Source organism: Aphelocoma coerulescens (genome assembly GCF_041296385.1).
Source record: "Aphelocoma coerulescens isolate FSJ_1873_10779 chromosome Z unlocalized genomic scaffold, UR_Acoe_1.0 ChrZ, whole genome shotgun sequence".
NCBI classification, from domain to species: domain Eukaryota; kingdom Metazoa; phylum Chordata; class Aves; order Passeriformes; family Corvidae; genus Aphelocoma; species Aphelocoma coerulescens.
The window spans coordinates 33,178,742-33,202,439 of NW_027184085.1; the positions used below are offsets into that span (position 1 = coordinate 33,178,742).

A 23,698-nucleotide genomic window follows, 5' to 3' on the forward strand; every position below is an offset into this window, starting at 1 on the left:
TGCTCTAAGGAACTATATAGCACTGGTTTTCAGTGAAATAAGGTATGAAGATCCCAACAGTAAAACATGACATTTTTAGGGGTAGAAGAAGTCTGTATATTCTTGATTCATAAAAGTATTTTCAGAATATCCACTCCTTCCTTAAAAAGATTAATTTTAAATCTGTTGTAAAGCAAGAACCAAAATGTTGAAACCTTGAAATGATGTAGCGAGGGAGACTTAGTTTCTGGGTAGCTGTAGCTGTTAGCAGACAATGTTCCTGAGAGCTTCTGAAATTTTTGGCACAAGAGCAGATCCTGAGCTGATAGAAGCTGGCATGGTTTCATGACCTACAATAATCAAATCTGACAATCTTAGGTATTGATGGAGTGGTAGCCTTAGTGAAATGCTTTAACAGTTGATTTGGAGGATGAATATAAACAGACTGAAAAATATGTCTAAATTTAGTCAATACTACTAGAATGGCATAGATGTGGGCCCTATTGCAAATGCCTTTTTCAGGCCCAAAGGTTCCACCTGATCTCTTTTGATTATGGCCTTGAAAAGGTGGTGATACCCTCTGTACTGGTTTGGCCAAACTTAGAAATATATCCTCTGAGAGAAGCAGGCCACAAACCACTGCTCCCCCACCAGGTTTGGGAAAAATTGAATTTTCCTCAAAAGAAAGTGAAAGAGAGAAAAACTATTTATTTAACAAACACACAGGAAAACAAAAATAATGCTAAATAATATAATGTCTTGCTGTGGAGAGAAAAACCTGGGAAAATTTCAGAGTCCTTCCGTAGTCTCTCTCTATCCCCCTCCTTGGAGCTGGGATGGGGCGGTGGGCCCACCTCCAGGGCCAAGGCCTTGGTAGAAATTCCTCCCAATGTATTGTGATGTTGAAACAGTCCAGCAGAGAAAAAAAGGAAAAAAAACAAAGTCCCAGGAAAACAAAAGTTCAACTTTTGTTGAAAAGGAGCTGAAAAACTGGCTGAAAGCTGGCTGGAAAGCAAGCAGGCTGCTTCCCCACCCTTGCTCTGCAGAAGCAGACAGGTTTTATCTCTGTGTCCTCGGAACATGAAAACAAACCACTTTGAAAAAGTACACTTTTCTCTCTCCGCTCTCAGGCTCAGTTAAAAGGCACAGAAAGGCATGTATACTAATTTCTGGGCATAGTGCAGAAATAGGGAATACAACATCAAGTCACCCCAAGACACCCTCTTTCGATCAGATCTTACCCTTCTGCCCCAAGGGGCAAGAACAGTTGAGGGTTTCACTTTTTTATCCTTACATTTGAATTCTTAATTTGAGTTCTTCTCTCTGACTGCTTGAGTGACGGTGGTCTTCAAGGAAAAAAAAATCAAAACCAAATGGTATTTCAATTTTTAAGTGTAACTTTGGTTCAGCTGTTTTTTTCCTGATGTCTGTCAGTGTTTTTCCAAACCAGAGGTTTGTCTGGCTAATGGAGGTGAACACAGTTCCTTGAGGGCCTGTGATGTAACTACCCTGAGAGAAGAGACTCCCAGCCCCAGAGGGGCTGAAGGCTTAACAGTTCATCTCTCTCTCTTTTGGCTCACCCTTGTTTGTAACAGTACTTGACATAGAGCTTTATAAATTAATTTTCTGCTTAGTACATCTTAACAACAAGTACACCTTAAACAAATGATTCTTGATAGTAATTGTGAGCCTAATACTGACAAGGTGACCAAAACCTGAAAGCAAGTTTAGAAGAGAGGGATGACCTGTCTTTTTGACTTTGCAGTAACCACTCCAGCAATTGTAGGGTTGTGCTTTTAAGAGTGTCATACATTCCTCAGCTAGAGTAGTGATGAATATGAAAGAAAGGAGCAATTGCTATCATTTATAGATGTGAATTAGGATGTTTAAGGTATCTGTGGGGATAATAAGCCATGTCTTTGCAAATCCTCATCAACTATGAAAATATTTCAAAATGATGAAATGTAGAGCTACAGCCAAAAAGGGCTGGGAGTTTAATTACCTTTGCATCCTTAGAGTTGAACTACAAGTATTAAAATTTATCTTACATATTTAAGTGCTAGCATATTAGCATACTGTTATTCTCAGAGATCTGAAATCTTTATGGTAGGAAGCTCCTTTGTTGATATAGCTGTATTATCTGTGGAAGGATATCCATTTGCAGAAGATTCATTCATGAAACTAAAAATGAATACAAACTTTTAGGACACTGAGACTACCCTTGTCCACTACTCCTAGCAGTACTGTGTTTGATTATTTTGTGGCACTTCAGTCATCTCTGTAAGGCACAATTTAGTAATACAGACCACAAAAATTCATTTGTGTTCAAGTTATTGATAAAAGGGTGTCTATACGGTTTTGCACATCTCTTTTGCACAGGAAAGAAGGGAGAAATACAGTTCCTTGGTTTTTCCATAGTATTGTTGTTTCATTAATGCACCATTTCGCCTACTAATTTGTGAGAAAACAAACAGAGCTGATAGCTATTTCCTATTGCATAGATAATTACAGCCTGCATTAGTAAGTGCTTGGCCATGATGCACTTGCAGTTTTGTTGTAGTGAACTGGAGTGAATTTAAAATTATTCAGATGTCTGGATTTTACTAATTGCATGTGAGCGACTGGTGGTATTCCTCCTCTTTATACTAAAAAATACTATGAAAGACTTATCACAGTGGTTAAAACCAAGAGGGGGAAAGTGCAATTTTTCTTTCTTTTTGTTTATTGCTGGAGTCACTTCACTGAAATCAGTAGTTAATAACTCATATACCTGATTAATTTCTTATGACAAGTTCCACCATCCCAGTGAAAGATTAGTATATTCACTGGATCATGTGCACCTGACTTAGTTGAAGGATTATACCACTAAAGGACTTTGTGACTGACAATGTAATTGCTAAATCCATTTTTAATGTTCCTGCATAGCAAGCAATAACAAGTCTGTTATTGTCAATATTACTGACTGTAAAGGGAAACATAGTTCAATGTATTACATTGTATCAGGGAAACGAAACAGTAGCACAATATAATTTTCCAACTAGTTTTCAAACTGAAATTTTATAAAAAACCCATAGTATTTGCTAAAGTCATACTACCAGAGTTGCCTTTCTTTCTTTCTTTCTTTCTAGATAAGTGAGTTATGTATTTTATATATCATTTACGTAACACTCAAGATCTTTCATGGTGTGAATACAGGGGGTTTTTAAATCAATCTCTCTATCTTTCTCTCTATCAAGTTTATATATAAACTCTTAATTTTTACTACTCCGAGTTGAGTCAGTATCTGAGAGTTCTCAGGCATGGGTGCCTCTTGCGTTCTGGATGGCTAGAGCCTGACCTTGGGAGCTTCTTATTGCTCTGTGCTTAGGTATGATTTCTATCCTTGGTCAAAGACTGGGTCTCTGAGGCTTAAGCAGTAATATATTATTTCTGAGTGTTTAACTTCAGAGTGTTTGAAACAAGTTTTTCAGAAGGAATAAGTGTGATGGTTGTACTGACTTAACAGGAAAAAATCCTAGCATTTCTACAAGGAAATGTTGTAGCTAGATTTTTCAGTTGTTGCTGAATCTGTTTATTGTTCTTATTTTAATTGCAGAAAGTGAGTGAAAAAGTAGGAGGTGCAGAAGGAACCAAGCTAGATGATGATTTCAAAGAAATGGAAAGGGTAAGTCTAAATACAGATGCATATATTCATTATTACCAAGCATTTTTTTCTTTCTAGGAGAGGAATTTCAAAGGTTTTGTCCCTGAGTCACTCAGAGAATTTTGAAATACTTAGCTTTTATTCAGCAGGACTGAGTTTTCCATTTTCTATTTCTTTTTGTTTTCTAACCAAGGGATATGTAATGTATGGCACTCTATAATGCAAATATTACATTCAGAGATTGAGGCTTAAGTCAGCTACAAATTAGCTGTATTTAAACCATTGCAGAGGACCTCTGAAAACTGAGTCTGTTTACAATACGGCCATTTCAGTGGCAAAGGCTGCTTGTAATTCTCAGCTCCTTGATTATCAAGGCACTGGGCATGACAGTGGCACTGGGATATTCATTCACAGGTTCAGAGGTCCTGTTAGGCAGTCTCCACTGGCCAAATGCTTCAGGTGGATGGGGCTAACCCTCCAACAGGCTGCTTGGTGAGGCTGGCAGTGACAACGCTGAGTATCTTAGTGGAGAGGAAAAAAAAAAAGAAAAAAAAGCCACATCTGTGTGTGGCAGTGATAGTATTTCACCTGAAAGGATCAATAGGGGCAGGGTTTTTTCAGGCTTCAACTTTGAAAAGTACTGTCAAATCTTGTAATAAAAACTTGTGCTGTGAGATTTGTAAGGTGTGTATCTGATATATAACTCTGATTAAGAGAAGAAGAAGCTATTTATCTGTACCTTTGTATAATGAGGTGGGGAAAAAAATCTTGGATGGAAAATAAAGGACATATCCTTTGTGCTTCTTACAGAGAAAGTACAGAGTTGGGTTCTCCCCTTCCTCTCAGCTTCCATTTGAATGGGTTGCAAGTACAGGCATTCCCACTGGAAGATGTTAACAAAGATACAGAAAACTAATGTAAAGTTTAGAGTGGAAAACAGGACATCACAACAGCCAGGTGTGAGTCCCATATCATGCTTGGCATGGGTTGGCAGCCCAAGAGATAGGAGCACTGAGAGCTGAGAGAGAAGTGGTGTAAACTTACCAGTTGCCTCCACACTCCCCACCTGGCCCTGTGCCCACTGCCAGCTTTTCTGCAGGCAATGGACACCATCCTTCTGCATGTCCCTGGCCTTCTGTTCCCTTGCCCCCACTATCCTCTGCAGCCTCCTAGCTATTTCTGCATTCCCTGCCAGGCAGTTCAGCTACTTATTCACCCAAGTTTGGCAGACCTCTCCTGCTTCTCTATGTAAAAGATAGAGCAAGACCTGGCAGATGGCAGTGACAACAGGAAACAGGAAAGACATCATGACAGCTTGATGCAACCAACCTATCTCAGGTGTTCTTTTTTAAAATAGGAACTTGCCATTACGGTAAAGGAGTTCACTCTGTGGGACGCAAGCTACCCTGAAGAGAAATGCAATGTGTCCTCATAAATACAGAGTACAGGACATTACAGGGATCCCCAATCTGCCAAAGCAGCATTTTTTCTTTGAGACCTGATTCTGAGAGTGAGAATAGTTGCATACTTTGCAACATTCATCTAGGAAGTGGATAGGAACTGCTTCCTGAGAAAGGAAGACTTCTTAATACAGAAGAAAGTAGAAGAAAGTAATGCTATTCAGTTCTAAGTATTTTAAAATCCTAAATATAGGAATCAGCCAGGGGGAATTGGTCAGTGCATTCATGCTGATAGGTTTCTTGAAACTGGAAACTGAGTGATATTTAGTCTTCCTTACCCCAATTTTACCAACTTTGCTCTGGAAGAGGTAAACAGCCCATTTTATTGTTACTGGTTGATTTTGAGTGACTTCTACTTTCTTTCTGGCAGTTATTAGGGGATCAAAGATAGCCAGCTATCCAAAAAGCTGTGAGCGACTGTTCTATCAAAAAGTTTATACCCAGGGTTATATAAAAAATTAGCACCGTGCAGTGATCAAATGTATCAATAATGCTGTATGATGTATCAAATTCCTAACACATCCTGAGGTACTCTGTATTGATGGCCTTACTTTAGAATGGATCTGCTATAAACTGAAATGGTGGACTCACGCTTTAGTAGTTTTCCAGGTATTATCACCATTCTGGTACCAGGGCTGTTCTGAAGTACATAAAAATAAAATTGCTAGAAGAGTTAAAAAAATTTATAAGACCAAAATGAGAGAAAAACTTCTTCCTTTTGTCTAACTTTTATGTTTCTTTTTTTTAACCCTCTGCCTTTTAGAAAGTGGATGTTACCAGCAGGGCAGTTATGGAAATAATGGCAAAGACAATAGAGTATCTTCAGCCAAATCCAGGTAACCTAATTTCACATTTTTACATTTTTGCAGCACTTTTTGAAAACACTCTTTTTTACCAGTATAAAGTCTGACAGATCTCATCCTCACTGGTGCAATTAAGGCTGACACAAAATTGGTGAAGTTACCATGAAGTAAACAACAGAGATGAGTACAGGCCTCTGTTAGGCTGTCATGGTGAATGGAGACTGGCTTTGGAAGGCTTGTTTTCCTTTTGAGTCTTATTACTTTGGGTAAGTGGGCAGCACATGCCCACCAACCAGGTGCATTTACTTGTGGGAACCTGCGTGTCAGCAATGTGAGCCTGGGGGCCTCCCCTGAAGCTGGCAACAGCTGGGGACTGCCCAGAGCAGCAGGGCAGCGCCCATCCCATGGCTCCAGCCAGGACTGGGAGCCACTGGGGCAGCCCTGACATCAGGCACCACCCTGGGCATGGGGCAGCTGAGGCCCTGCAATCAGCCCACATGTGAGGACCAGGAGAGGCACGGTAGGAGTGTCTGCAGAAGACAGCTCTTTCTTTTACCTTCACAGTCATTCGCCATGTGAAGGAAAAGGACCAGGCAGTCCTTGCAGACCATGGTAAAAAAGGCAAAGTTCCAAAGCAATTTCCTTCATGGCACAAGAAGAGATACAACTTCTCCTTTTCCTCTGGACCTCTGTCAATTTCCCATCCTTCTTACAGAAAAGGGATGGTGCAAAAGAGCTGTTGATGTCATACTGGAGAAAAGGACAGAAAATCAAGTGTTACCAGACATGTCTAAACTGAACCCTCAAAATAGAAACCAATGAGTCTTTTCCATGGGGAGATGGAACAACATGTTCAATTGGGGTCATGGAGAATTACATGTTCCTCTTTTGCCAAAGGTTTCTTGCAAGGAGGGGTGATCTGGACCTGTAATAAACAAGTAAACCATTACATTGAATAATACGGAGACTTCTGTAGTGATCTAGGAACATAAGTGTTTTGATACTAGTGTAAGTCAGTGCCAGCATCACTAATAAGGTCAATGGAGTTAGCTTGTGATAAATCACAAAATCACAGAATATGCGGAATTGGAAGAGAACCTCAAGGATTATTGACTCCTGGCCCTGTGCAGCACCATCCCCAAGAGTCACACCATGTGTCTGAGAGTGTTGTACAAACACTTCTTGAACTCTGTCAGGCCGGTGCTGTGACCCCTTCCCTGAAAATTAGGCCCTCTATCTACGATAAGTATCTTAGAGTTTCATGGAACTACAAACAAAATTCACTCATTCACACTGAGAAATTTTATTCCTAATAGCTAAAATAAATTTGAACTGCTGTGAAATATTTCAACTCCAGTGTGGTATGCTGAAGGACTATTGCTGGTAAAGATTAATTAGAGACATTTTTATGTTATATCACAGAAGAGAAGATAATATTTTGATGATGCTTGAAAAAACTAAAAAGGAGAAGTAGTATTTACAAGTTCAAGAACAGATAGAGAGAAAATAATGATGACTAGAACAGTTTCTATGTCAGCATAGAAAGTCTCTATGATTTGAGTCTACAGCTTCATTGCTCATCATAAGAAAATACTCTGTAGGAAAAGCAACAGGATTGGCAAACATTATGGGGATAGTGATAAAATTGTTATCTGCTGTCAAACTGCTGTTAAGCAACACTGTGTAGACTGAGTTCAGTTCTTCTCTGACTGCCTTCCTGACACAGCTGAGTGGTTATGATTGCTGTGAATCGTGAAACAGGCTCACAGCAAAAGCAGAGAGCAAAATTTCTGCAAGTATCTAAGGGTGTGATTTCAGGCAGGTGTAAATTTGGAGTGCTGCCTGAAAGAACAGTTTTCATAGTCTAGCTACATATCCCTTCATCTGCTTGTGGCACATGCAAGTAGAATCAAAAATTTAAAATCATAATAGGCAGGAGGAAGATTTACTTTCATGCCTATATAATGAGATCATGTTACTCATTCTACAAGTAAGAGGAAAGGAGGACTAAATCTTTTCAGTATTCATCTGATCTTAGATTGTTTTATGTCAGTTGAAAATGGCTCCCTATAGTGAGAAGAATTGTAATTTATTTGTTCAATAAAATAAAAAATTTTCACTTTTAAAATTCTCCCTACAACTATATTACCTTTTACATGGGTCACCAAAAATACCAGTTTTCAGTATTTCCCATTTTCTTTCTCACTTTCATAAAAATTAGGAATATTTCATTGGGAAAATGGAGGGAATTTAATTTAAAAAAAACCAAAACAAAACAAGCCATGGACAGGAAACAAACCATTTAACAGCAGTATTTTAAAGATTAGAAGTTTACCTGGGTTTGGTAGGAAGAAGAGGAGTTGGGATGTAGCACACATTCCTTGATATATAAGATGTGCCTGGAAAACACTTGGATGGCATAATACTGTGATACTACAGATCACTTGGATCTGTGGTGTTTTGAAACATCAGTAAAAGAAGTATGCCTCATTGTCTAACTTTTCCTTTCTACTCTTACCTTGCTGTCCAAAATATAGCCACTTCATTTTTTGTATTCCCTCTTACACTTCTTTCTTTAATTTCTGAAAATACTCTCATTTGTTCCTGATTTAATTCAGCTTGCTGCCTCCGTTCCCCTGACTAATCTTGATTGTGCCTTAGTTTCCTTTGTGCTTCTGTATTTTCTTATTCCCACCATCATTTCAATGACATTTAACTTTGTTAAAATGCAGTTTCTTATACTGAACAGTCAGCAAGTCTGCTGACTGTAGTTTTTTAGTGGGTAGAAACAGAAGGCATCAAGAAATTCAGACGTTGAAAAGCATAATCTGATGGCACTCAAGGGTAATGGGAAAACTAACAAAAACATAATCATGTTAAAAATGTTAAAAATACATTGTCCTTTCATAGCTGCTTCTCAGGCAAAAAAGTACTGTGATACTTGCCTGATTTTCCTGTGTCTGTTTCCATCTCTGTCTCCGTGTGAACAGATACATAAGTCAAACAGTCAACATACTCAAAAGTCAAACATACTCAACAACAAGAATTCTCTCTTGATATGCACTTTTAACAGTAAATATATGAAAAACATTTGTTGACTCCAGTCTGCTAATACTATGTTTTGCTGCAATAATGTGTGCAGGGTTGGATTTTGACCAATGAAATCAGCGCACAACAGTGTGAACTACTAATATTTTGTAAACAGAAATACTAACTTTTAAGAGCACCTTATAAAGTCAAGCATTTGCAAGGGGGAAGGTAGAGCTATTCATAGCTGTCCTCCAGTAGCAAAAACAATAATGTAGTTAGGAAACATGCTCTGAGTCCACATTGCTGACAATAGGAATTAGCTGGCAAAATTTGAAGCCAAATGGCATTAATTAATTCACTCTCTTCAGGCCATTCACATGCTGTTGCAAAAATTCACTAAAGTACATCAGCAAACAAATTAATTCTTTTATGTTTGCTGTCTTTGTTTTCATCAATTATGGTATTTGTGTCCTTTCTTTTGATCTTCAGTTGTGTGTCTGAAGTAAAATGCAAGCTAAAGTACAATTGAAAACCTTATTGAAGTAGGAATTTCCCTAAATCCCCATAAAAAACAAAAAGTGTTGCAAAGGTTACTGCACATCATGTTTGGGGACATAGGCCTTCTTTAATATTCTACAACAGAAAAACTTTCAAACATTTAAAAAATGGGGGATACCACAGTTTAATCTTGAGTGTACCTAGTCTGGACTTTCCCTTGAGGGGAAGGCTGGCTCAATCTGGCATCCATCTGGTACCTAGGGATTTTAAGATAAGAAGAAATTGGAATATGTTAAAGATTTTTTTCTCTGTCACATGTCAAACATGCTATCTTGGGGGTGTTCCTGGGCTTACTTCTGTCCAAGTCATTTCAAGGGAAGCTTTGACTTAGAAGTTCAAGACAGAGACTCCTCTCTAGTCTGCCAACAAAATAAAAATGGTAATGACCAACAACATTTCATTCCTTTGCTCTAAAAAGAGCTAATGAAAAACAGGGCTTTGTCCTAAACCTATGTAGTGTCTTTAAAGTACATTTTAAGTCGCTCAGATAAATGTAAACACAAGAATGCATTTATGCCTGTGTAGGCAAACAATTGCATGTTTGTAACATCTGTCACTTGCCTTCTTCAGCTTCCAGAGCTAAACTCAGCATGATCAACACTATGTCAAAAATTCGAGGCCAGGAAAAGGGACCAGGCTACCCTCAAGCAGAAGCCTTGCTGGCAGATGCGATGCTGAAATTTGGCCGAGAACTTGGTGAAGAATGCAACTTTGGTAACTTGTTTACTTCCTTTTCCATTATAATGTAATAAAAATGGTAGTAAAATTTCATATAGCTTTCACTATTAAAGAGGAAGAACTTCTGCAAGAAGCGTTAGAGTTCTGCTTCATCAGACTTTTCCCTTAAGTTTAGTCTAGGCCTGTTTTGAGTATCTTTTGAAGATTTGGACCAGAGAATTTTTCCTCATAAATGAAAGTCAAATTGTTTCCATTTGTACCAATAACCAGATAGGCTTTAGCTCTCTATCATAAATTGTGATACTGTGACTGTGTTGGGCTGAAATATATCCATGTACAGAAATTGTGTTATTGTCTATGCATATATAGAACAAAGCCTCTTTGCTCTCAGAATCCTTAAACTAACTGTTAATCGTCTTCATTGCAAGCAAGGAATGAAAACTAAGAGATTTTTAAAAGGCTTTGGCCTTTTTTTCTGACCAAATTCCACATTTTAAGGCAATGTGAACACTCCTGTCTTATTTGTTAATTGCTCCTCCCTCCAAGCCCAAATGAGTTTACAGCTGAGTTACAAATGTTAAACTGAGTCTTAAAACTATGTTCAGTAGTAGAGTTCTGGTTTAAAAAAGATGACATTCGCAACAGCATACTTTGTCTTTCCATCTTGTTTGGACTTCTCTGTGGCCATTTCTACATGACAGCACACAGGACCCTCAAATGGGACTGTGAAACTCCTATTCTCTATTTGAACCATCATAAAACTGTTTTCCTGACATTTGGAATGGAAAAAAGTACTTTCTTACTCGTTTTATGTAATTCACTAGTTAGCTTGACAGATGTAGTTTGATTTGTGCTAAATACTACTGATTTTTTTTTAATGGGTTGCCTCTCATTTGCTAAATTTCAAACACATTTTTAAAAGGAAAATGAACTAATATAATCTAGTTCCTGCAAATTGCTGTATATTCTGTGATAGTGCACTAACATGCAGCAGAATAGATACAGCAATTATTTTCACATTCTTAACTAATAGCAGCTATTATGGCTATTTGTCAGTCTTTGTCCAAATCTGGAAGGCTCTCTCATTTCACAGTGCATTGCTGGCATTCACTGCTTGGGAGACAAAGCTCTTTTGGTTTTCAGACCCTTCGTACTACTTCAAAGTGGATTTTTTTTATCCCTAACCTATACCTCAAACCAAGAGGGTATGTTTGAGCTTCTTGCTTTTCTTCTTATGCAGCAGAAGTAAAACAGAATGGTAATTTTTGTGGCCCTCAAGTTAATCCTGGAGGAAATCTCAAAAGGCAGCTGATTAGGGTTATTGAAGTTTATGAGCTTCATGCACCTACACTTGAGTAGTCTATGTAGTAGACGTCCCAAATGTAGTAATACTATGAAGTCTATAGTCTCATCCAAAAAACCTTTCATTAAAAAAAAAAATCTGTGAAATTGTTAAGAATTTTTACATTTGATACTCTCACCAGTCTCACTGATAGAAATGGGGAGACTTAGGCTTGAATTAAAACTATTTTTAAATGCAATGTAGTGATGGTACCACTGAGAAAATACAGTTAAATCTCTTCCAGCATGTCTGTTTCAACAGAGTAAGGAATAAATGGACAACAAGGGATGTGGAGGAAGCTGTCTTGACACAGCATGGAACCACAAATTCAGCTGTATTACAAGCCATGAACTCTGGTGGCTGCAGTGGTGTAAAATCTATATTGCTCTTTCACATAGCGCATCATCCTCTGTTTCTTTCCTAAACTTGAGACTTAAAATGAAATACTAGCTGAAGTTTCCCTGAAGTTTCCATGAGTCAGCTTCATTCTATGGTGATTCAAAACTAGGTTAATTTGAGGTAAACTGCATCTTTTCTTTCAGGACCAGCACTTGTTGATGTGGGAGAAGCTATGAAGGAGCTTTCTGAAGTCAAGGACTCTTTAGACATGGAAGTAAAGCAAAACTTCATTGACCCACTTCAGAATCTCCATGACAAAGATCTGAGAGAAATACAGGTATTTCCATCAATGCAGTATTTTAATAATGCCAAATGTGTGGACTGTCTATATATTCAGAATTGTTGTTAGTTGTGTAGTTTAAAATGGGGCACTCAGGTTTGAAGAGACCTGATTTTTGTCTCTTTTGGCTTGAATTTTACATTTCAATTCTGTGTCTCTTGTTGATGGTTTAGAAAGGGAAAGATCAAAATTTGAACATTTTTTGATGGTAGAATTTTCAGTCTTATGCAGGCATGAACACAGTACTCTAATCTTACCATTTGAAAGCTCATTTCACAAAATAGATGTACCAATGTTTACATTCAATTTTCTAGTGTATGGCAAATGCTTATTGGCCTAAGTAGCTGCTCTTCTCAGCTCAGTAAGGCTTTAATACTATTAAATATATGTGGATGAAAGATATCTTGGACTGTTTGATGTAATTTAGAAAATTGGTAGTTATAAATATCGCAGTGGATGACAAATTGATTCTTCTGGGCGAAAGTAAACACCTCAAGTAACCATGGTCATGCTGGTAGCATTAACTTTTGGCCAGCTGGATAGGGCAGCTGCTAAACAGATGAACATGAATGTTACCTCAGTTAACAATCTAGAAAATCTTCAGTATAAGAAAATCTTAAGATAATTTAGTGGTCTGATAGAAATTATTAAAAATATTTTCTGTTTTGTTTATGAGTGCTGTCATGCAGACAAAAATGTACTAAGTTCTGCTTGTAAAAGAATTTTCTCCTGAGCATCTAGGGAAAACAGTGCTCAGGTAATTTTTCATTAGAGTTAAAGAGCAAGAAACCTGCATATCTTTAACATAGATGGCAATTGAAGTTGTCCATTCTGCATGGCCTTTTAATAGAGTTGGTCTGTCATTTAGATCATTGCTTCTTAAATGATACATAATCCACCTATTTCGTTATTCTGTTTCTCTCCTCTGGGGAAGGGTTCATAGACAATAAACAGTGTATGCTTGCAAGTGTGCAGGACTACCTCCTTACAATGCAGTATCAGGGAAAATCCTTTACACTGTGCTTGCATTTGTGTTTTTTGGTTTTTTAGCATCACCTGAAGAAAATGGAGGGTCGACGCCTGGATTTTGATTACAAGAAGAAAAGACAGGGCAAGCTCCCTGATGAAGAACTTCGCCAAGCTCTGGAGAAATTTGATGAATCAAAAGAAATTGCTGAGTCAAGCATGTTCAACCTTCTGGAGATGGATGTGAGATAACCTTTGTTAATCTTTGACCAGAGTCTTAGAAAGATAGTGGAAGCACTTTCCTCCTTGTTGGACACAGTGAGAGGCTCAGAAGCTATAGTAATGTACAGCATGTTCATTTAGGACCTATTTCTTAGGTATTTTATAGGTAACTGAGCTAAAGAACATAAGTCCTCTGTAGCATTGTTGTGCTTCCTAACTGCAATGCTTTACTTACAAAACTAAAGAATCTTTCTTCTTAGTATCCTGTAAATATAGCTAATTACTCTTACTTGTGGTTATAGGGTTTGTGCCAAGGCTTTTGCTCAAGTGTGTGAGCTGCTGAGAGGATTGTAAATATCAGAAATTATGAGCTCACAACCCCATGGTGTCTGTTGTAATCAGATGCAGTTGTGAATAGAAAACTCAGTTACTGTGACTGTCTCTATCTGACTGCAGAATGTTTTGCTATAGGCTAGCTAGGATTGAGCATTTACTAGGTTTATCTAATGTTCTGTTTATAATTAATGTTGAAATTGTAAAGTTAAGCAATAAAAAACATCTCTATAACATGTCAGCTGAAGTCTGTCTTGTAGAATATGTAGTCAAAGAAAATTAAGGATTTCTGTTGATGTGAATTACTTGATTTAAGTGCACACCTTATCTAACTCCTCATTTTGTTACCAGATTGCTGTAGAGGAGCTATAACAAATTAAATATAGCTGCACTGAAATGAAAGAAATATAACAAGTTTGTAGTTTTAATCCTTGTAGTAACATCCATCCCCATGTGTGCAGACAGTGCTCGGCAACATTACACCATTGAGGCACTGTGCATGATGGAAACTGCTAGCACTTGTGTTGCCCACAAAGTGGGGTTTTGGGTGTTTTTCCCCTCATGAAGTGGAATGCTCTCTGCCTTCATTACAAATATTCTGCATCCCAGAGTACGTAGTATCTTTCTGTTCTGGTCTGCTTCACAAGTCAGAATACAACAGAAGCATGACCATAGTCCCTGTGGTTCTGCGCCCTTCAAAGGCAGGGAGGGAGAAGGTGTACTATACTCTCATTACAGTCTCGTTTTTACTTTCATAGTGTTTGCTGAATGTGGTAGGTCTGTAGGCTGCTGTTCATGCAATCAGCCATGGAGAGATGATCAGCGGAGAAGAGTTGCAGTTACCATTCCAGATCAGGTCATAACCAGACATGGTAATGAATAAAGACTGATATGTAAATATTTACTGCTAACTACAAAGATGAATCAAGTTTTTAGAGAGATAAGTAAAACTGCCTTTGCAGTGGACCATGGTCCTTATTATCTATTGCCTGAGCTGTTAGTATTCATCTAAGATCCAATGTTTTAATGTCAATCCTCAGATTGAACAAGTGAGCCAGCTTTCTGCTCTTGTGCAAGCCCAGCTGGAGTACCACAAGCAGGCCACACAGATCCTACAGCGAGTTACTTCTAAGCTGGAAGATAGGTAATGCACTTTTTGTAAGTTTCTTGAACAGTTTGTTAGTTCAACAGAGGTAGAAAACCTATGAGTAGAATGCAACTCTGTTATCTTTCTCAACTTGGTACTTGTATGTTTATGAAAACAAGGCCCATTTTATTAGACGATTGCAACCTGAGGTTTAAATGTTTTGGAGATGCATCTGCTTCTGAGTATGAGTACAGGAAAGCACATCAGCTCAGTAAAGCTGTTAAATGTGAGTTAACTGAAAGTAAGTGTTTATAAATACTGAATTCAGTGAGACCCGCAGCTTCGGATTCCTTACTGTTTGTGCATGTATTCAAAGTGTGCTTACTCTGAAAGAAGATGTTAAAATTTGATTTTGAAAAAGAGTATCTTGTTGCATTCTTGTCTACCTGAAGATCTTCCTGAGCTAGGTAGTGACACCCTCGTTATCTACCACTTTATTTAATACTCCTCCTATTATCAGATCAAACTTGATACAAGACTTAACTTAGTTTACCTCTTCCATCCCCTTTTGTGTAACTGCATATGCTATCAGAATTCCTACAATATCTTTTTTAATAGAGCTTAATAATTTTTATTTTAGAATATTTGTTTCCATCAAAACAGATTGATCAGCTTCTCACACATACATCCTTCTTCATGGAAATTTAACATACAGGAAAGGTTTCTCTACCCATATGGTTCAGGAAGACTCTTAGTAAAAGCTGGATATAACTCCCAAGAGGGGATAATGTTCATGTACTGTGCAAAGACAGCTGTTTTCTGATGTCATTAGTATAGATCAAGTTGCTAATACTGCTGGGCCTGTCAGTGTTGATTTTCTCAGAGCGTGCATCCTGAAAACCTCATTCAGTTCTAAGTCTTAATTTGTGACTAGCAGCAGCACTTGTTTTGGTAGACAGGCTGTCCAGCTGACTGTTCCTGGATACAGTTTGCAGTACTGTCTAACAGCTAACAAAACAATTTTTAGCACTTGCAAAACAATACTGCAATTCACTTTCTTTACAGAAGCATTAAAAATTCCTCAGGAACAGGTGGTTTATCCTGTAGTCCATAAATTATGCCATTAAGTGAACACAACACTCTCTGCAATAGATTTCTCTTCTTGTATCAATTCAGATGATCCTTTGCCCTTTTAAAATTTCTGCTAACTGGTCACTATTTTTGCTTTAAGTTTCAGCTGTGAATGGTTTTAGCTTTTCAAGGCTCCTTCATCAGAATGCTATGGTAATTCAGTTGAAGTAAATCTTTTGCATGCCTAATTGTAAAGAGGCTGCTGGCTAAATCATCCTTTATCCACACCACTGGACACAGATTGGGCGCTGTGATATGTTCACACCAGAGATGAGTCAGGAATGCAGAGCTGTTACTATCCAAGCTAGTCTTTCCCTGCTGGTGATAGGCAGGTAGCAAGTAATGCATAATCCCTGGGGCTTGGGGGTTGGTTTTTTTTTTACTATATAGACCAGAAAATAAATGATGCTTTACTTTTAAGCTGAGCAAATTTGTTACTGTTCACTGTCAGTGATGTCTACAGCACATACTGCCCATTTTCTAGGTACCTTTTTTAAAAGAGTGAATGGAACCTGTTCATGCTGATTTCTGGCACGGACAATGTCTTATAATTACTAACACTGTCCTGTGTAAAATATTCACAAAAAAATTTTTAAAAATTAGACTGCAAAAACTACGAAAAACTTAAAAATGCACTTGTCTTCTATTTTTTCTGGGCTGTTTAGATTAGACTTCAAGAATTTCTTCAGGAGGTACAAGCTCAAGAATTTCATTCTGCTTCTGCACATTAATGGAAGGCATAAACTTCCTTAAAATACCATGATTCCAGGAACTGGGAAACATTAGGAGGTTGGCGAATGTCAGGAAACTTTCAGTAAAATTAATAAAAACTGGAAGGTCAGCAAAGACTATTTTAAACTCCCTTTTTCACCAAGTGAAATGAGGATGCAGTTTTCCCAACACAGTATCATGACAGAGCAGCTGGGAAGCAGGAATGGCTTCCTTGGAGATATTTCTTTTCTTAAGAAACATAGCTCATGCTGAGCTTTTGGGTAATTTTTAGCAAATCACTAGAACTGTCACCTTGTAGTTCATAATCTGAAAAAAATGATATTTCTTTTGAGAAAGCATTAAGAGAACTAGTTAAAGTATTTCTTAAAAATTTTACTGCCTTGAAAAAGTAACTTTTGTTAATGAGTGAAACACAGCAAAGGCTTTTTATTTATTTTGACAACTTCTATTACTTAAGTTTTTAATTTACTTACCAGGTTTCGTTTTTTTAATGTGGAAGAAAAGCACTCTCTGGGGACTGACTTATAATAGTATTTTGGATGGTGAGGAAAACCTTGTTATCAGGATCAAAAGTCATTAAGTTAGATGCAGATCTTTTCAATAGATAAATCAAAATGTGCAACTAACAGCAAGTCTAGGGCAGATATAGAAAAGGTTAGAGAAACCAACTTGTCTTTTAAACTCATATGAAATGTTCTTTCATATGTGGAATTAGAAATACATGTGGTAGTTGTTCTGCATAAGCTGCTCTGATTCTGTTCATCCCTTCCTTGGATTTTACCCTGGAATCTGTAGATGTACCCTTCTCTAAAAATTCTAGATTTCTCAATTAGAAGAATAAGTTGAAATGACTGATAAGTAAGTGCTTATTTTGAGAGTCAGGAAGACTGGACTTGTGTCCCTTTGTGAAACAAGTATTCCAAATAGCAAATTAACCAATTCTGCAAATGAAGTCAGTACATTCCCACAGAGTCTTCTTACAAAATGACAAGAGTTGGCATCAGTCAACTGAATAGTTAGAAGCAAAAAATCATGCTAAAAATTGGGACAGAGGTGTTTGTAAACCCCTTTTCTAAGCATTGATAGTCACGTAACAAGTTTTCCTTTATTATGAGCTCTTTGTTTTTGTTAGGCAAAAGGAAGATAGACAAAGTGCTAGGTTTCTAAAAGGAATGAAAAATTAACAACTTCATGGCACATTCACATCAGCTGGTTCTCGTAATTTAAACTACTGTTGTAAACAGAAAAACTACCCCAAATGACAGAACTTGTTTACTATGGATGATTGGTGGGTGAGAACTTCAGCCTAGAAATAAAGGTAGTCGGTGCATCTCATCTGCTAACAAGATACTAACTCTTGAGATTTAACTTCATGTTTTGGCAGAATAAAAGAGGCATCATCTCAGCCCAGGCGAGAATACCAGCCCAAACCCCGTATGAGCCTGGATTTCTCGACTGGTGACAATACACAGCACAATGGAGGAATATCCCATGCCACCACACCCAAACCATCAGGTAATGTCAGTAGCAATGTGAGCAGGAAAACCAGCTCTGTCTGACATTTTGTGTCAATGCAGAAGTTGCATGCTTTCTTCTGGTGATTCGTTCTTCCATGAGGGAAAAAGAGAATGGTGGTAGGAGAGAGATGTCTGAACTGTTGTTTCTTTGTAAAGTGTTCATATCCTCAGGCAGGAGAACAGAGAGGGATCCTCCATTGCTTTAAATGGGTCTTTTGGTCAAAAATTTCCTTTATCCTAGAAGCTTACCTTGAAATACAGATCTTTACAAAATAGGCATTTAGAAAATCAAAATAACAATTGAAAGTTTTCCATCAAAATGCAGAAACCTGAGGCCTGCCAGACCACCATAACCATATCCTGCTGTTTCAAACCAGGAACTAGAACACAAAGAGCCTGAAAGTAAAAATAACTGAAAAGAAAAACTAAACTATAGGAACTATTTTCTTTGTCCAAGTAGGAGCAGCACAAGCAAGATTAAGCCTTAGTATGAGTGTGCGTAATTGCTATCTTAAAGAAGTGTTTATTTAATATCAGCACATCCCACGGAAGGCTTATGATTTGTTTCTTACACAAAATGATCTGTTATCCCATGTTATGGTGAGAGCTAGCCTCTGTCCAGATCCCCATCTTAGTTATTCCTTAGTTTACCTCAGTGACAATTGCTATCACATTCCACCTTGCAAGGTTGGATTTTTTTTTCACTAGATCTTTAGTCAGGATTTCTTTTCTTTCCCTCACATCCTGATGTGAATGTTTGATTTTCTCCCACATATAGACAGAAACAGTATCTCCATTTGGCACTGGCAACTGGAAATAAACAATCTTGCGAAATCCTAGCAATCTCCTCACTATGCTAGCAAGGAGAAGGACTTAACAGAGATTCCTTGTGCATGAGTGTGGCTTGAGTCTTGCATGCTAGAGCTCTCTTCACTCCTTTTTTGTAGCATCATGAACACTAGTCTGTGCTAAGGCAGTGCAGACTGATGTTCATGTATCTCTCCAGCATTGATATTTCCCTCTTCAGGGAGCAGTGTTTAGCATTTTCTTCAATAGGGGTTCATTTTTTTGAAGTGTTTATTGGTTTCAGAGGAATGCCTTCTTTGAAAATTCTTGAATGTATGTTTGGGGTGATTAATTCAAACAGTTTATTTCCTAATTCTTCTAAATTTCAGCTGGTAGAAATGAGGATAGCAAACATGCTGTAAGGCTTGTTGATGTCAGCACAGCCGTCCTCATGACAAAGAAACCAAAATACACTGTGAAAGATATGTAAAGAAAAGAAATAAGGTTTCACTATAGAATGTAATAAATCTAGTATTTGAAAAACTTGCTCTATTGAGGTCTATAGAAATGAAAAAATTTGTCCCGAAATAACTCAAGCATGGGCCTTCTATCCAAAGTGTGTGTTCAAAATGAATATGCAAAATGTTTGAATCTGAAACTTACTCATCTTAAAGCCTGTATACATGAAGAAGTAGAATATGTATTCTTAGCACTATCATTATGGTGAAGTGGCATGTGAATGTGGCATCATTCAGACCACTGAAGTGCATAACTTTCACTATGGAAATACAGGTAGAGATATGATTTCTTACAATTTAGTGCTGCTCAAATCCTAAACATTTTGACCAGTAACAATTTTGGATTTGGTAGGCTTGAAGTTATAGAGACTTCAGGGAGAGGGCAGAGGGAGGATGTTTGTTAATTTCATATAATGTATGGAAACACTGTCAAACTAATGACTTATAATAATATCAACTAGCCATCCTAAAGAGTTTATGGTCAGATGTTTGTGAACTAGCATATTAGCGAGCTCTCAATTTCAAACTTTTTCTGAATCTATCCTGACAGCCCTGCACTAAAGTGTTTTGTGGGAATAGGGAATAAAATTCTTTGGGAACGTGATACTAAAATTCGGAGGATTAGGAGCATGTACAGCAGTATAGCTGTACCACTGAAATTTCCAAATAAAGGGCAAACACACAGTTACTTTTTCACTGTTGTTTTAAGCTACCCCTTACACTACTTCCCTGAAGTAAATAGACAAAGCATCTCTTTGCCAGTAAATCTGGAAATATGTTAGGGCTTTTGCTTAATTTTTTGTGTTTTATAAACTGATAAAAATTAGATTCCAAATTGATCACAGTTGTGCTTTCAGGTGTGGGCTTGACAAAAGCTTGGTTCTTTTGGGATTCTCAGACTTTTACCAGCAGGCACTTACAGTAACTGAAGACTGTCAGAAGCTAATGATTGTCTTCTAATGAAGCTTGGCAGTCCAAATATAGATATTATTGTAGAACTGTCATCAGAATATGAGTAATACCAGAAACAGCAAAATCTGTCATAGGTACAGTGGTAAAATGGGTACTCTTAAGTGTTGATATTTTTAAGCATGTTGTTTCTGTGTCTCTTCTTCCCAGGTGTTCACATGGATCAGCCATGCTGCCGAGCTCTGTATGACTTTGAACCAGAGAATGAAGGAGAGCTGGGATTTAAAGAGGGTGATATTATTACCCTCACTAACCAGATTGATGAAAACTGGTATGAGGGAATGCTTCATGGCCAGTCAGGTTTCTTCCCCATCAATTATGTTGATATTCTGGTTCCATTACCCAATTAGGAATGCTGATCCACCACCTCTGACACAGATAGTTGTGTCAGTACCACTGCTTTCAAAATGCTGCTTCTTACACCTTACAAGTGCAAACTGCAGTGGTTAGAGTTATCAATTCCTAATGAGCATCTTCAGTTTACGTGTTGTCATACTATGTGGTGGTGATGCGTTGTATCTTCTGAGCCAGCATAGCGTGGATTAGTTTATTGACTGTGCTGGCCTGGTAGTAAACCAGAGCCATTAGTGAGATGAAATGGGGAAGATGATGGCAAGCAAAGCAGATAGCTCATAGTGAAGTAGCAGGAAGTGAAGGTGGTGTTGGGAAGATAATGCCTATCACCACCGTATTACCTTTTCAGTCTTAGTTCTCTATAAGAAGAGGGAAAAGTTCTTGCCATTCCATCTTTCCCTTCCTAATGATACAGTTCACAAAGGTCTAACATGACTAACCAGAATTGTATCTTCCAACCAAACTGGCTGGCTGTTCTCACAGAGAGAGCGTAAGTGTAGATCCTCTGGTTTCTCAGAAAATGAACCACTGTACTGTGTGTCCTGCTGCTCTCTGCTAAGTTTTATATTCTTAATTATTGTTAAAAGGCCTATTTCCCTCCAGAGGTAAACTGTAAGCTGTCAAATGGGGATTCCTGTAGTAGAAATGTTGGACCACAAACCACCTGAATTTGCCCTTCAGGAACTTTTAGCATGCTCACCAAAATGCCAGTAAATGGGCAAGATGGGGAATAAAACTGGCATTTATTTAATGTTTCTTGTCAAGTCTTGGCACAAAACCTTGCTGCTTAAGCACCAGATATCCTTTGTAAACTCATTCACTGAGGAATACAGTAACCAACCAAACACAGCCCTCATTTCATTTGTTTCTGTCTACCACGTGTTCTTTGAACATCATTTGTGCATACCCTCTCCTCAATGAGGACAAAATAAAACGTCATTTTTTTGTTGAGCAATGAAAGACGTGGCTGTATATGCAAAAACATTTCCCATCTGTTTAGTTGGTTCTCCTGTGTTCCTCCTTCCTGCACTTGGTGTGTACAGTGCTGTGCCTAGCTTCTTGGCATTCTTTTGGTAACTGTTGCAGAAGTTCTGTTAGTTTAGTTATCCAGAGTTCTATTTATCTAAATTGTACAGACTCTATCAGAGGTTTAATGTGCTGCTTCGAATGTGCCACTTCAATACTGGGTGATGTGAAATGAAGACAATTCCCTACTGCTTAATGTATAAACTATATCATGGAAAATATTGTTATTTCAAATAAATGCTGAGAGAATAACTAGAATAATGTTGTGGATTATTTCTTTGTTGCTTTAAAATCTGTTTTGATAACTTCAGCTAACAGGAATTTTATTTTAGAAAGCATATTCCTCATTTCCTGCAAATGTGAAAAATCTTCTTTTTTTGTCATTATAATTTTACCTCAGTCAAATAAATCTCATGCATATAATGGCCCTCATAAGTGGGATGAACTTAAGACTGACCACATTAAATTAATGTCTCAATGACTAGAATGCAGTCTTGTAAGATATAGGTTATTTCATATCAAAGAATGCTGGTGTTCACAAACTCCCTAATGAAGCTTAAAGACTTGGTAACTTTATGGTTCTAAATAAAAACAGGGCTATTGTCACAAGAAAAACAGACTTGACTTAAAGAAAACTAATTTAAACCAATTCAAGTATTTTTGTGCAGTGAGAACAAAAAGACTATCACCTTTCTTGTCCCAGTTCCCAAGCTCAAATTCTCTCCTGACTCCTCCCCACCAGCAGCTCACTGGCATGGGTATTTGTAGGTGTACAGTATGCCCATAAAACCTCCTCTCTGCTGCTTCTCCCTCCTCATTTTTTCCCCCTTTTTCAGTGGTAAGTCCAGCACAGGACTTACTGTGAATATCTGCTGGTATGTCACGGACAGTCTCCACCTCATCGTTCTTCAACCTCAGTGTTCCTTCTGCTAAGAGTGATTCTCACTCTTATTTTTCCCCTCTTCTGCTCTCTGCCCTATGTTCATGTCCCAGTGCATGTTGACAGAGACTGACAGAGTAGAAGAAGAGTCTTTCAGAGATGGTGCCTCATTCAAGGCTCAGTTCAAGGTCAAGCTGGATGGGAGTCTGAGCAACATGGTGTAGTTGAAGATGTTCATTGCAGAGGTCCTGGACTAGGTGACCTTTTACAGTCCCTTCTAACCCAAACTGTAAAGAAAATATAGATACAGGTAAAATTCCTGTAACTTTTTATTACAGTTCTATCCTAAATCCAATGACTGGCCTCTAAGGAAGTTTCTGTCAGTGATTGGGAGAAATCTGTTTCAAACTCAATGGACTTGAAACTTTATACATATGCATTAATGGTGCCATACTACAGTTACTATTAGTCAGAATTACTATAAACAGTTACAGAACAATTAATTACATGAATTATCAAGACCTGGAAGTCACAAGTAGTGGCCTGGCACATCTCTGTTTTGTCAGATTATTATTCTGTAACATTTGTGGAGAACATACAACCACAGGGCAACAACTTCAGAGATAAATTTTCATGATTTAGAGCAAAAGGATCGTTGGCATGCAGTGCTGTCCCACCCTGCTGAGGGGCCCTAGTTTTTAAGGTTTAGGGAATTGTGGTGTCTTTCAACAAATGGGACCAGAAAGATTGCACAGAATAGTCATCATGATGACATGGGCCTGGTCTTGACATGTTGCACAATTCCTGGCACTTCCTTATTGCTCTGTTCTGTGTCTCCTGCAGGTAATACCCAAAGAATGCTTTATTCCTGAGGGGGTAAGATCAAAATCTTACTTGGCCAAGAGAGGGATTACCAGGGCTGACAAAAGTTTGCATCTAAACCTTCAGTACTAAGATAAAGAGGGTGATCCAAAACAAAGCAGGAGGGTGTTTGCTTTTGCACAT

The 23,698-nt window shown here is 38.0% G+C and overlaps 1 protein-coding gene across 2 annotated transcripts in view; it reads left to right on the forward strand.

Moving 5' to 3' along the window:
- Positions 1-22,054, forward strand: part of SH3GL2 (SH3 domain containing GRB2 like 2, endophilin A1) — a 93,876-nt gene extending 71,822 nt beyond the window's left edge. Inside the window, exons 2-9 of one of the 2 annotated variants that reach the window (XM_069002083.1) lie at positions 3,575-3,643; positions 5,846-5,918; positions 10,044-10,187; positions 12,036-12,169; positions 13,223-13,381; positions 14,734-14,837; positions 18,028-18,158; positions 20,584-22,054. In XM_069002083.1, coding sequence (XP_068858184.1) covers positions 3,575-3,643; positions 5,846-5,918; positions 10,044-10,187; positions 12,036-12,169; positions 13,223-13,381; positions 14,734-14,837; positions 18,028-18,158; positions 20,584-20,783 — 1,014 coding nt within the window. In that variant the 3' untranslated portion in view covers positions 20,784-22,054. Of the gene's footprint in view, positions 1-3,570; positions 3,644-5,845; positions 5,919-10,043; positions 10,188-12,035; positions 12,170-13,222; positions 13,382-14,733; positions 14,838-18,027; positions 18,159-20,583 lie in introns of those variants that run through there. The other variant, XM_069002084.1, reaches the window with a different exon arrangement.
- Positions 22,055-23,698: the final 1,644 nt, after the last annotated feature.